At 44.7% G+C, this 14222-nt stretch overlaps 1 protein-coding gene across 1 annotated transcript in view; it reads right to left on the minus strand.

Moving 5' to 3' along the window:
- The window catches only part of THOC5 (THO complex 5), a 54732-nt gene extending 40953 nt beyond the window's left edge, over window positions 1–13779 (minus strand). Inside the window, exons 1-8 of the mRNA XM_006890527.1 lie at window positions 13684–13779; window positions 10739–10882; window positions 8846–8959; window positions 8618–8715; window positions 6984–7130; window positions 5172–5286; window positions 1735–1867; window positions 346–423 (exon numbers count right to left, since the gene is read on the minus strand). Of these exons, the coding sequence (XP_006890589.1) occupies window positions 346–423; window positions 1735–1867; window positions 5172–5286; window positions 6984–7130; window positions 8618–8715; window positions 8846–8959; window positions 10739–10882; window positions 13684–13779 (925 nt within the window). The remainder of the gene's footprint in view (window positions 1–345; window positions 424–1734; window positions 1868–5171; window positions 5287–6983; window positions 7131–8617; window positions 8716–8845; window positions 8960–10738; window positions 10883–13683) is intronic.
- Window positions 13780–14222: the final 443 nt, after the last annotated feature.

A 14222-nucleotide genomic window follows, 5' to 3' on the forward strand; every position in this document is an offset into this window, starting at 1 on the left:
GATTTTGAAGCCACAGCGCACGTGGCTGAAACCAAGGGTGGCATTTAACTGCAAGAACTGAGGTCCTCTCTGCCCGCTCCTGAGCACTAAGACGTTGCTGCTGCTGTTGTTGTTAATTGCCTTTGAGTCGAGCATGACTCATGGCAACCCTATGAACAAAAGGCCTGAAGCCCCTCTACAACTATCGACATTTATCAAAGTTCACAGTTACCAGAGGCATGTTGTTTATCAAGTGGATAAGGCCAGGCAGAACCAGGACAGTCCATTTTGAAAGGACAGGCACTGCCCATAGGAGGGATGAGCTACAGAAGACTCCTAGGGGAGGCGTTCCAAATACCCCATTACCTTGGGAGTCCTCAGGAGGCTTGAATAGGGCCTTGGCTTCATCCACACTGCCTTCAATCGCTACAGACAATGTCTTATCTGAAGGCAAGAAAAGGCTTTGTGAGGAAAGCTGCTAAAGAAAGAAGCTGAGATTACACAAGCCAGCCAGCTCTGGGACTTGCTAAAACTCATTCACTCACTGCCATCGAGTGGGAACTGACTCAAAACTGACCCTTCAGAGGAATTTTCAGAGGCAGTAAACTGCATGGGAGGAGAATGCCCACCTTTCCTTCTGGGAACCACTGGTGGATTTGAACTGTCCACCTTTGGGTTGACAGCACAACTCTCTACTGACTAGGCCACCAGAGTTCTCTCTGGAACTGGATGCTCGCTGCTTTTGCCTCAGTTCTGTGCAGTCTAGGGGCAGAAGGACAAAGCCCATTCTCCAAGTGAAGGAGAACAAGCTGGGGAAACTCAAGCCTTTTCCCCTATCATTTAATAAAGAACCCAACGCACAGCTTCTCGGATAAGCATCACGTGAGACTAACGGTGAGCACACTCCTCGGTACCAAAACTCAAACCCAAGATGGACGCAGCACCACTACTTTTCTGAGAAGTGTTCACCCTGCAGTTCTACAACCCAATGTGACAGGCAACCCAGTAATTTACAACACAAAAGAAAAAAGGAAATTACTCACCCTGCCTAGGGGGCTGGGAGGAGGATTTCATGTGAGCTGATGATGGAAAGAAAACGGGAGAAGGGGTCGGGGGAGCAGAAGGCACAGGAAGACACAAGAAGAGAGACAGTAATGTGCTGGTGTTAGGGCTGGGGAAGAGGCATGCACTGTGCAACGGATGTCCATCCAGTGAGGTGGCAGTGGGTGGCGGGGGCTGGGAGAGACATTTAGGTGCTGAGTGGAAGCTGCATCAGAGCAACAGGCAAAGGACCCCGAAACTTCTCGTAGCCCCAACAGACTCTGACTGAGGACACATTCTCTAACTTGGTACTTTAACAGTGAACCCTGTTTAGGGGCACAGAGAGAACCTGGGAGAGCTGGCTGGCACCCGTGTTCACCAAGCCCTTTCTCGACAGGTGCAGATCTGCCTGCCAAGCATGCTGGATGAGGCGAGTTCGGCCACCACTAAGGAGCCTGGACAGGTTATCTGGGCTCTACACCCAACAGCCTGTCTGGCCAGGCTCATGAAGGACTCAAAGCCGTCCTCTCCCGAAATGTCGGCCTCAGGCCAGCTGGTCAGGGCAGCCATGCTGAGCAGTGCAGAGGGGAGGCAGGGACTGTCACCTGCGAGCTTCAGGGGACCGGGAGAGCTCCTTCACAGCCGGGGCTTCCACAGCATGGACCACACTGCGGTTCCCACAGCCTCCCGTCCTGTCCCAGCGCCCATACTCACCACAGGCCTGGCCATATGCAGTGGCCTGAACAAAGAGAACATAGAGAGGAGGGGGCAGGTGTCTGGCTGTCTCATATTGTTTGTGGGCCTGGTCAAACGGCATGAACAGGTACTCCTGTACTGGTAGAGATGCCTGCAGCAACAAAACAATAATTTTGTTTCAGTTTGTAAAGTAATCCACATACAGCCCTTTTTTTATTGTTCACGTTTACTTACTTACATCAATGACCTATCATAAACTAATAGAATACAAAAAGGTAAACGTAAAAAGTAAACAATTCCTTTAGGAGGGTGGAGGGACAGCACAGGAGGGGAAGGCCCTCTATGAGGTGGATTGATTCAGGGACTGTGGTAATCGGGATGGGAGTGTCAGAGATAGTGCGACTGGCACAGGACAGAGCAGAGCTTAGGGCTGTTGTACATAGGGTCGCTATGAGTCGCAAGCGACTCGACAGCACTTAACAGCAACAGTTAGTAAAGTCAGCACAAAGTGGAAAATGGTCAGAAAAGGAAAACTCAAATTTCGCCCCCCAAATGTGTGGCAGAAAAACAGTAACTTTGCCCCCTTTAAAAGGCAGAAAACTCACAAGACTCAAAAAAGTAACACAATCCTGCTAAGTTTCAGCTCCTGTGGGTTTCACTGTATTAGCAAGAAATAGTAAGAAAATGAAATGATAAAAAGAAGCCACTTGCAATTGCTCTAGAGAAAATATCAAACATCTAACACTAAATAAATGGAGCTTAAATAAAAATAAAAATAGGGAGCTCTGCTGGCCCAGCGGTAAAGAATTGTGTTCTCAGTCTAAAGGCACTTGGCTCGAATCCACTAGCTGCTCTGCAGAAGAAAGATAGGCAGTCTCCTCCCATGTGATTTACTGCTTTTGAAAACCTGCTGGAGGGTCAGCTATGAGTTGGTACACAGTAACAACAAACGAAAGAAGCTATAAGCCACATGCCAATGTTTTGGAAGATTTTCTATTGTCTTAAGTATCAAGTTTTCTCCCAAACTGGTCTACAGATTCAATGCAATCCCAAAAGAAACGGTAGTATGGTGAAGTAAAAACAAACCAACTGGTAAAAGACATGGAAACGCAAATGGTTAAAAATAATCAAGACAATCCCGAGGAACAAAGCTGTAGGCCTTACACTACTACGCAAGGAGCCTGATAAAGCCACAGTAATCAGGACAGTGAGGTACAAGGAGATACAAACAAATCACAGATATCTATTTTTATAAAAGTGGTCCTACTGTGAATGATGACAGAAGAATTGACGCCTGTGAGCTATGGTGTTGGAGAAGAGCACTGAACATCCCATGGACGGCCAAGAGAATAAACCGGTATGTCTTGGAGAGAGTGCAGCTGGATTGCTCTTAGGAAGCAAGAATGATGAGGCTTTGCCTCACATACTTTGGGCATGCTGCTAGGAGATATTCCTTGGAGAGGGACATGAAGCTGGGAAGAGTGGAGGGTCAGCGAAGGAGAGGAAGACCCTCGACCAGGTGGATTGACATGATGACTGCTGCGGTGGGCTATAGTGTGTCAGGAGGTGTGAGGAAGGCGCAGGATAGAACATAGATCTTTTGTTCACAGGGTCACTATCAGTTGTACTGAACTTGACAGCACCTAAAAACAACAATATAGGTCTTCAATTGAACATCTAGTGTATTAAAAGAAAGAGTAATCTTTATCCTTACTTTATACTACAAACATCAAAAAAGAAAACACAGATTATCTCCATGACCATGTATGACCATAGGACATAGGACACAGGAGAATTTCTTAGAGTGGACAGCAAAATACTAACGTTAAAGGAAGTGATTAAAAATTAAGGTACATGACAATTAAGGACCTCTGTTCATCCTAAGACACCAATATAATAGTAAAAAGATTAGTCACAGAATAGGGGAGGTGGGAATCTGCAAAAGATTCATCTCCAGGATATACAAAGAACTACAAGAAACCCAACAGGAAAATGGTCAACAAACTCTCACGAGCTCTTCACAGAAGTTACTCAAAATGCTAGCAGGTTAACATCCGAAAGGTTCTCAAGACCACTGGCACTCAGGAAAAGAAACAATAAAATCCATAATGAGATATCTTCCCAAGCAACTGACAGTAAGATTGACTAATAATATCAAGTAGTGACAGGGATCTGGAGTTTAATCACTCTAGAAAACAAATGATTGGATTGGGGGCCAAAAGGAAATGGGAAGAGAATACTTCTGTTAACAACTCTTCATTCTATCCCCAGAGTTGAAGAAGGAAAATAAAGATCTAGCCAAATCTTTGACAAAATCAAAAGGCTGGTTACTGGGAGGAAGAAGGACAGGCAGGATCTTTCCACAAAGATTTACAGCATCAGAAACTGGATGGAGGGTTAAGTATGAGCAAAGTTCTTACATTAAGCAGATCTGCTGAAGCACAATAAAGTGAAGGAAGTCTTGAATGTCCATGGGCAGCATGTCTGAAGATTACTGGGCTAGTGAGTACACGTTTGTTGTTGTTAGGTGTCATCGAATCAACTACAAATCCTGGAGACCCTAGAAATAACAGAACTGAACCTGGCCCGATCCAGTGCTACCCTCGTGATCTCTGACATGCTCAGCCCACAGTTACAGGCACTATGTCAATCCATCCTGACCTTCTCAGAGTACTGTTGATGCTGCTATGTGCTGGTGAGTCAGAATCGACCCTTAGCTGACCCTCCAGTGGGTTTTCAGAGGCTGCAAATCACACAGGAGAAGACTCCACCCTCCCAAGCATGATGTCCCTCTCCATGGACTGGTCCTTTGTAACATGCCCAAAGTATGTCAGATGAAGCTTCAGAATCCTTGCCTCCAAGGAGCAGCCTGGTTTCACCCTCTCCAGGATGAACCTGTTTGTTTTCCTAGCAGTTCATGATATATTCAATACTTCTCCAGCACCAGAGCTTAAAGCCATCAATTCTCCTTCTGTTATCCCTAGTCACTGTCCAGCTTTCTGACATACATCAAGTAACAGCAAAGACTGTGGCTTGGATCAGGCACACTTTAGTCTCATAGTCTTAGATGGACATCATTGCTCTTCAGTACAGGTAGCGATCCCTGACAGCAGACTTTCCCAATGAAATTCATCTTTTGATTTCCTGGCTGCTGGTCTCAGAGTGTACGTGTTACAAATCAATACACTCTGAAAGCAGAGGCCGCTGGGTGAAGAAAACACTCCAAGCAAATCTGTGTCTGTTCCTGAGTCCTGCAGCATAAGCAGCAGCTTCTTCAGCCCAGCATACAACCTGACTGCACCACACGGGCAGGACAGCAGACAAGACCACCTTACAATATTGTAATACCAACTAGGGGAACAGACCCTGGTAAAACCTGAACGGTGATGTGTCTGACTGTTGGCACGGTTCCACAGGGCAGTGAAGACACACCAAGGAGCTGGTCGGGGCCTCACCTGCATGATGCTGTTGAGGCGGGGCTGGAGGCTGCTCAGGTACTCCTTCTTCACCTCGATCTCCTTGAGGATCTTCTCCTTGTTGGACAGACTCTCTCTGTACTTCTCCGCCAGCCTGTTGGGGGTGGACAAGCACCATCATCCAATGCTCCCGAGGGAAACCCTGACACGTCCATTCACTGCCAGACTCTGCCCAATGACAGCGCCCATGATAACTGTCAATGTTTACTGGGCACCTGCTATATACAGGGTTTTGGTGAGCCCTTTAAGACCATTATTGCAACTAGATGCAGTATAAGCAGCCTTCTGCAGAAGTAAAGATTCATGTCGCTGGGTTTTGTTTTTTTGTTGTTTAAAAAAAGATTACTGCATTAAATTCTTACTAAAAAAAAGATTTACTGATCCTTTTCAAGGTAGAGATATTTCTTATTCCTAAGGGAGGGAACTAAAACAGAGAGAGGCAGGCAACTTGTACAGTTATTCAGTAAATGTAATAGTAGTAGGACGTATTACTTTTTTTTTTAATGTATTACATTCAATGTAAAATGTAAAACTTGGGAGCTCTGGTGGCCTAGTGGCAAGAAGCTGCACTGCAATCCCAAAGGCAAGTGGTTGGAATTCACCAGCTGCTCCACAGGAGAAAGACAGGTCATCTCCCCTTACCATAGTGTCAGCTATGAGTTGGTTCTGCCTTGATGGTTTACAACAACAATTAGAAAAGCAATGCAGAGCTGGGTTTTACATCTATGGCCATCTGATTCTATACTGTCTGTCTACAACCACGATTGTTACCACTACATCTTCTACTCTTTATCTTACTTCAGATGCTAGACTCAACTCTTTCACAAATATATGGGCCTGGGAGCTACATGAAACAAGGCCCATAGATTGACCTGAGTGAGGGCAATGTCTATGGACTCCAGTCCAGAGACACGGGGAAGTGGCAGTCACAGCTCAGCCTGTGCCCAGGGCAAGTGGTGGACTGGACAGGGCAGTGACAGGCTAGCATCACCTGCCAAAAGGTGACACCAAGTCCCTAAGAATTAAACTTAATGTTTAAATTTGTAACATGGACCAAAACACAGAATACATTTTCTGACTGAATAAAGCAAGGGATGAAAACAGCTTTACCTCCAGTGTAGAAGATCAACTACAAACTCTCAAATTCTTGTACAAAAATAAAGGGGCAGGCCAGCATAAACAAAAGAGTGTAACCATGCAAAGCCTGACATGAACAAACAAAAAACTCTACACTGTACACTGTATTCTTAGAAAGGCTTAGATTAGGTTATATATCATGTGCACTCCATTTACATTTAATAAATATAAGTCTTCAATGCAAAAAGCATGCCTTGTAGAATTATTTGTAACAGCAAAAATAGAAGCAAATTAAAAGCCCAAGTGGGAAATAAATGTTCTGTGAATTGCAACTTGCTATAATGTGGTAACAAAGTCTAATGTAATCTTTTAAAATGTTTCTAAAACCTTATACTTCCATAGAGATATGCTTATATCTTAGAAGAAAGGCAAAATACAAAAGGAGATTTATGGTACAAAAGGTAATCAGGTCTCGAACACTAAAATCTTAAAGGAATAAAGTAATTCAGCTTTCTGTTCATGGCTGTCATCAGTGGCAGTACTACCCTTGATGAGGCTGGTCAAGTTTTTGTCAGATCCCAAGAAGGGATCCGGCCTCACAGATTATCCTGTTGGTTCCACGGCGCACTGCTGTTTTGGTTGTGGATCATGGCAGACCACTCTCCCACCACTGTCCACTCTCTTTGACAAGTCCAGGAAGCAGAAAAACACTACCTCTTCCGCTGCTCCAGTTCCCAGTCCAAGCGTGCAAGGGTTTGCTGGTGAGGGTCTCCCATGGTAACTTCGGGCTTGCTGATAGCTGGTGGGGCCTCCTGATAAAATTCCTCTAAACTCACCAGATCAATTTCTTCGTGCTTTGACCTGGAGGCAAAAACTGTCAAGCTAGTATTCTCAGCAACCCAAACTGTGGTTTGTGAGCCCACAGTGCCTCCCACTCCAATTATATTCGCTCAACCAAGAACTGTAACTATCCAGGAATCTGGAATCCAGTCTCTTTAACAACAGTAACAAGTGCCCCCGAGTGGCTGTTGCAGTAGGAAAGGAAGTAGCCAGAGACATGTCTCAAGATTCTTAGCTATGATGTCCAAACTTTTCTTTCACAAATTAGCTAGAAACCAAAAAGGGCTATTCATCAAACTTATAAACCACCCCACCTCACCACAAGATAAGGGTAAATAATCCAATTGAAAATGGGCACAGGATACGTGTGGGAAGCCAAACTTTATACCAAATATTATATGAAAACCCTTGTTCAGGAATTGAAGAAATTACAGATATAGAAGTTAGGATTTCCCTTGTGGCAGATCCTAGAAGGTGAGCTGTTCATTACCTGCAAAACAGGAAACAGCAAGGGGCCCCCTACAGAGGGAGTGTTACTTCCTGGGCTGGAATTCACCCTGAGGCATCAAGGTTTTAAATAGATTGGCTTCATTTGCATTGAATTCTTTTTGTAACTTACTTCCTGTCGGTTTTGAATAAAAAGGCAGAGAAGCTTGGCTTGAGGTCTTCAGTTGAGAACTGCTGACCCCGTTTTATGCTCTCTGCTCTATCTCATTCCTGGCTGTTTGTCTCATTATTAATAATTTTAAAATTACTTTACCTTTGGTCTGCAACAAAACAAAAACTATACAGCTTAGGCCTCAATTGTCAAGGTAAAAGCAAGAGATGTCATTTAACAGGAATGAACATAAAGGCCTGCATGTACGTGTAAAACATCAGCAAAGAAAGGATGCCTCTACAAAACCAGTGACATTTTTAAAAATAAGCTGACTTGAATGTCTTACATGGTCCCTCACCTCCCAAGTTTACCCTAAAGTAAGCCTGACTCGTAGTTTTCACAAACAGAACTGATCAAGGAGGAACCACTTCCCTCCCTGGCTCTCTAGTCCCAGCTTGCCAAGAGTTATCACCCTTTCAGAGGGACACTGACAGACCACAGTTTGTTCAGCTTAAAGTAACTAAGCAGAAAGGTGTGGTTCTGCAGAGATAAAATACAACTGTAAAAACAAATTCCTGGGCATCTAGAGAAAATGTGTGTTTAAAATGTTAAGGTCAAGAGGTTATGACAGGATGTCAGTTGCTACCATACCCACAAGTCAGGAAATCAGAGTGGTAAGAGGATGCCTCTGTGGTGTCCTGTGTTTTGTCCAGAATGGGGCTCAGAACTGCAAAGGATCAGGCAGACTTATGAGGTTCTCTGTGCAGCCTGAAAAGACTGCTTTGGGGTCCATTCACCCTTCTTCCAGATTCTATAGCCTTTCCAAGCTCAGCAGATCTCAGCTAGCACCACGCAAAAAGTTGTTTACTGAGAGATTATTTGTGCCTGGGCCCTGTCCTCCCAAACTCACTTAAACTCCAGGCATTTGGTGATTTCTTTCTGAAGGTGCATCACCTCGTATAACAGGTTCTGCAGCTGCAGGTGATAGGCGTCTACTTTCTGCTTGGCCTGAAAAGAGAAAGAGGGCACAGGTGAGCAGGGTTAAGTCATGAGTGGGGCTGCAAACTCAGACAAGGGGGTCAAAGGAACAGAGACATGGTGCAAGAGGGGGAGAAAACAAGATCGTCAAAACTCCTACCTCATGGGTCTGATCTCGTCCTTTCTTCAACCTGATGTGAGCTAACCGATTGAGCTTCTTGAGGGTCATGAAATGCACACAGCTCTGGATCCGCCGTTCTTCGATCTCAACGGCCTGTGTGAGCAGAGAGTGAAGCTCATCATTTGGACTCGGGGTCCTGCATTGAGAACCTCCTAGACTCAGAGAGACAGCAAGGCCAAAACACATGGACCTCTCCAAGGAGCACTGGGTCCACAGATGCTGAAAACTGACAGGGACCTTCCTCTAGGGCCAACACACAGAAATGCCTTTTCCTAGAATCACACACAGAGAACGCCTTCCCTTAGAACCCACACACAGAAAGCCTTCCCCTAGAATCACACGCAGAGAACGCCTTCCCCTAAAACCACACACAGAGACCACCTTCCCCTAGAACCAGTGCTTTGAATCTGAACTTCTAACCCCCTGATACGTGTGAGAGACTCAATTTATTTGCTAAAACCATCCACTTGTGCTAGTTCTGTTATAGTATCACTAGGTAACGAGGAAAGGCATTATACATTTTTTAATTACCTATTTTGTGATCATGTTGATAACAGAAGCTCAAAAGGATGAATGAGAAATTTAGGGGTAGTGAAACTTGTGTGAATGTTGTGAAGCAGTTTGTGAAAGGTCATTGAGAAGGGTGACACAATGTGAAGAAAGTAACCAGTGTCTTTGAACTGTACAGGAAGGAATTACTGAGATCATGTGGGTTTTCCAGGAGGGAAAACAATATCAAACCAAAATCTGTTCCTTGGAATGTTGTATAGAGATCTCAATGATAATCTCATCCAATAAAATTTGATCCCTTTCAATACACTGTTGTTGTTATATGCCACAGAGTTGCTTGCAACTCATAGCGACCCAATGTACAACAGCCCTGAAACCTTCTCTATCATGTGTCAACTTTATTGTCTTTGACACACCTACCCTCATTACCCCAGTCATTGAAATAATCCATCTCACTGAGGGTCTTCCTCTCTCTTGTGCTGTCCCTCCACCCTCCCAAGCATGTTGTCCCTCTCCAAGGACTGGTCCCTCCTTGCATTAGAAAATAATTTAAGTAAAAAAACTGACAGCGTTGCAAGTTGGCTAAAATAAAACCAAACAGCTATGATTACCTTCTCAATATGAGGCAGTATAAGCACAGATAAGGGAGATTGCTGGTACAATTACTGTTTTGTTTTTAGGCCAGGTTCTGATCTGTTGTTTTTTGCATTGCTACAAGGCATAGTCAACTTGATGGCACCTAACAACATTTCTTTTTTAGCCACAATGTTTAGTTTCTGTGCCTTCGAAGGTATCTAGTAATTTCACTTCTGGTCTCTAGACAAACACAGGAAGCCATGGTGGCATGGTAATTAAGTTCCTGGTTATTATCTTAAAGACTGGCAACTGAAACCTACCAGCCACAGTGCAGGAGAAAGATGTGATAATCTGCTTTCAGATTTAAAGAGTAAAACCTTAGAAACTCTACGGGCCACTTCTAGTCGGTCGCCTATGGTCACTGCTGAGTTGAAAGTGGCTCAATGGCAACTAGTCTGTGTGGCTTGGTATTCTTTCAACATTAAGGAAATTTTTCCACACCTAGCAAAAACCCCTGGCACTTAACATTAGCATAAATTATGGTTGTGGAAACAAAGGAATTACTCTGTGCTCTCATTACTGTAACTGGTGACTGGATGATATTATAATATCACTCAGCAAATTAACAGGAAGCTCACTGGAGCTTGAGAGGTCCCACCTGGTCATGGCCACTGGTGGATATATAGAAAAAGATGAAATTGTGAAACCACTCAAGCAAAAAAATATCCTAGCCTGGCCATGTGTATAGACGCAGCAGGCTCATGGCCACCCAGGCCCACAACTTACTGTGTCCTTGCCGCCTCTGCTCTTCAGGTCCTGGATCTCAGCCATGAGCCTCTGGAGCTCCTGGCATGTGTACTTGTACAGTTCATAGTCTCTACTAGGGTCTCGAAGGTCCACTTCTGCTTCCTCGCTGTAGTATTTCCCTTCCTGTAGAGGCAAAGAAAGAGGTCCTAAGTAGGGACTGAGAGTCTCTGTGTCAGGGACCAAGACACTATACCTGTTGCTACATAAAAAACAGCAGCAATGATGTCCGCAATCAAGCCTCCAAAGAACTTGATCCTTAAATCTAATGTTTTTCTTCTTTTCAGAGAGGAACCTTTTTTACCCATTGTGATTATAAAAGATTCAGGACACACAAAAGAGTATCAAAAACAAAAGACTGGTCTCAAGGACTCAAGACATACAAAGGAGTATCAAAAATAAAAACGTGCCTGTAACTTCATAGCCTAAAACAAATGCCAGTATTAATATGAGGCAAATACACATTTTCTTTTTAAGCACAATGGGATCACCTCGTTCATGCTTGTTACTATAACTTCCAATGCTAATAAATGCAGAATGCCATTAAAATGGATACATGATAGTTCAAAATGTCATAAAGACAGAATTCATATAAGCAAATCCCTGTTGAAGGGAACTCTGAAAATCTCTACTGAAAAGAGCTCTGGGGGCTCAGGAGTTGTACTGTTAACCCAAAGGCAGGTGGTTCAAATCTACCAGCTGCTCCATGAGAAGAAGATGGGCAATTCACAGCCTTTGATAATCAGCTGGAGGATAAGCTACAAGTTAGTTGACTCAATAGCACACAATACCACTACTGATGGGTATTAATGCTATCAAGCAAGGTTGAGCAGAAACTGAAAGATCTCTCAGGCTTTAGAGCAAACTCTGTGATTCATACACTCACTCACTACTGCTAAGTCAGGCGAGATTCACAGCAACATGCCACTGGGCTTCCAAGGCTGTAAGTCCCACCGGGAGCAGTCTGCACATCTCTCTCCCAAGGAGCCACTGGTGGATATGCAGCCTTAGGGGCAGCAGCACACTACGCCGTCAGAGTGCCCTTCAGTGCAGACAGGGTACATGAGATTCAAGAGCCAGGATCAATGACAAAAAAAAATTATTAGGCTTTGCAGATTAAGCTTAATTTACGCAATCTGAAGAAACCACTGCCTTTTATTTCAAGTTATTTCCCTGTTCTAGTGAAAGACAAAAATTCATGTGACGAATTCTAAGAGAGAAAAGAACCAAAAGGAAGTGAAGAAAGACGCTCTGGTGGCCTAGTGGCAAGAAGCTGTGCTGCAATTCGGAAGGCAAGCAGTTCAAATCCACCAGATGCTTCATTGGAGAAGGAGGGGTAACATCCTCCTGTGCCAGGTGGATCTGATCTGATGATCCACAACAAGGAGGTGGGGGAAAAGAGACCCTGCTGAACACATGGGCTCTTGGGTCACAAAAGAGGTTCTGGGGCATATGGTCCGGCTACTGAGGCCCAGCAGTGTGCCAGATGGACGACCTTCTTCAGGTCTTTGGGGAAACTGCAGATGCACATCATGCTTCAATATCTTCTGTGTAGCCACTGCTGCTAGGGGTACTGAGTTGACTCCAACTCAGCGTCACCTCAAATTTGAGAGAACTGTCTCATGGGGCTTTTTTTTGGGGGGGGGGCTGTGATCTTTACGAGAGCAGGTTGCCAGGTCTTTCCTTATGGCGCTGCTGGGTAGATCTGAACTGCTAACCTTTCACTTTGAAGATGAGCACTTAACCACTATACCACCAGGTTTTAGATATTCAAACATTTAAAAGAAAGAAAGTCATTGGTGTTGAGTCAGAACCAACTCACAGCTGACCTTCCAGCAGATTTGGGGAGGCTGTACATCACACAAGAGGAAACTGTCCGTTTTTCTTCAGAATGATTCAAACTGCCAGAAAAGTATGGTCTTCCAGAGAGCTGTGAAGCTCTGTATAGACTACAGCAAAGGAGCTTCCGCTTCAGGCACTGCTGTTCTTATGTACCGTCAAGTCAGAAGAGACGCAGCTGATCCATCAACAATCAAGTCAGTAAATTGAACAGCAGGAGATTCTCATCTTTCTCCTAAGGAGCAGCTGGTGGATTCGACCTTGTACTTTTGGGCTGGCAAGACAATTCTCTATTACTAAGCCACTAGCCTCTAGAAACTCTATGAACTTTGTGAAATGACAATAGTTATATGAAGGCTTCTAGTCTTTTGTTCATAGGGTCACTATGAGTCATGCTCGACTCAACAGCAATCAACAACAAGCCACCAGAGCTTCCTGTTCAAGTACTGTTGTTGATGTTATTGTTAGGTGCCATCGAGTCAAAGACTCGATAGCGCCCCTATGAACGAAAGGTCTGAGCACTGTTCGTACATAGAGTTTCCGGAGGCAAGCTATTTCGGAAGTGGATGCCGCACCTGCTTCCAGGCTTGTTTTAGTCGGGAAGCTCCAAGCAACACTGTCCACCATGGGTACCCATTATCACGTTTGCCACCAGAGCTTCCTGTTCAAGTATTAGTGATGTCTAATACAAGGGAACTCTGATGGCCTCGTGGCAAGAAGCTGCGCTGCAATCTCAAAGACACACAGTTCAAATCCGCAAACAGCTCTGCAGGAGAAGAATGGTCAATCTCCTCCCAAGCGATTAACTGCCTCTGAAAACCTGCTGGAGAAGGGCCAGCTATGGGTCAGTTCTAACTCGATGACACACAACACTACAAGTTTGGTAAACAGATCTTACAATGTCATAGCTAAAGTGGATGTAGACAATTCAAGTTTGCAGAATCAAGAGAATTCCAGGCCCCTGGCAATTCAGACATTACCCAGGAGTTTGTTGCCTGCAGAACCCTCCCTGAAGTCCACAATGCCACGGCAAGGCTTGGCCACGATCTATCTTCTCTCAATAGCACAGCAACCCTGGCTGGTCTCACCTGCTCGGTGTCAGCTCGAGGCCGCTTTGTCTCAGTCGGGGCTCCATCACTTCGGATTACTTTAGGCTTCCGTTTTTTGCTTGATTCAGAAGACATGGTGACTCATCGAGGTCAGGCAGAAACAGTCAAGACCTGCTAAGAGGATAAAGAATTTAACACATACTGAACTCTAGATGAAGATCGTACTTTAAACAGCATGCTGCAACTTGCCCACCTGGTAACTCAAGGAGTATTACGTATTCCTCTTCTGTAAAAAGGACTGACAGGCTATCACCTCATAATCACTTTCACCTGCTCCCTCCCTCACATCCACAAACTCTCCAGGGAAGGGTCCCTGCCTTCTGGACATTCCCAGCAATCTCAGGCATCCTGGGTCTGTTTCCCCCTACTTCAGGGATCTCTAAATTCCTTTCTGGAACCCCTGGAAAAGCTTCTTGTCTTGCCCAACACTGTAGTCTAGATTCTGTCTTTAAAAAGACCAACTTTATTGCGGCTTTGTTTACAATAGCAAGGAGCTGGAAACAACCTAAATGCCCATC

This window comes from Elephantulus edwardii, unplaced genomic scaffold (genome assembly GCF_000299155.1).
Source record: "Elephantulus edwardii isolate Elephantulus edwardi_28Jun2011 unplaced genomic scaffold, EleEdw1.0 scaffold00089, whole genome shotgun sequence".
NCBI classification, from domain to species: Eukaryota; Metazoa; Chordata; class Mammalia; order Macroscelidea; family Macroscelididae; genus Elephantulus; species Elephantulus edwardii.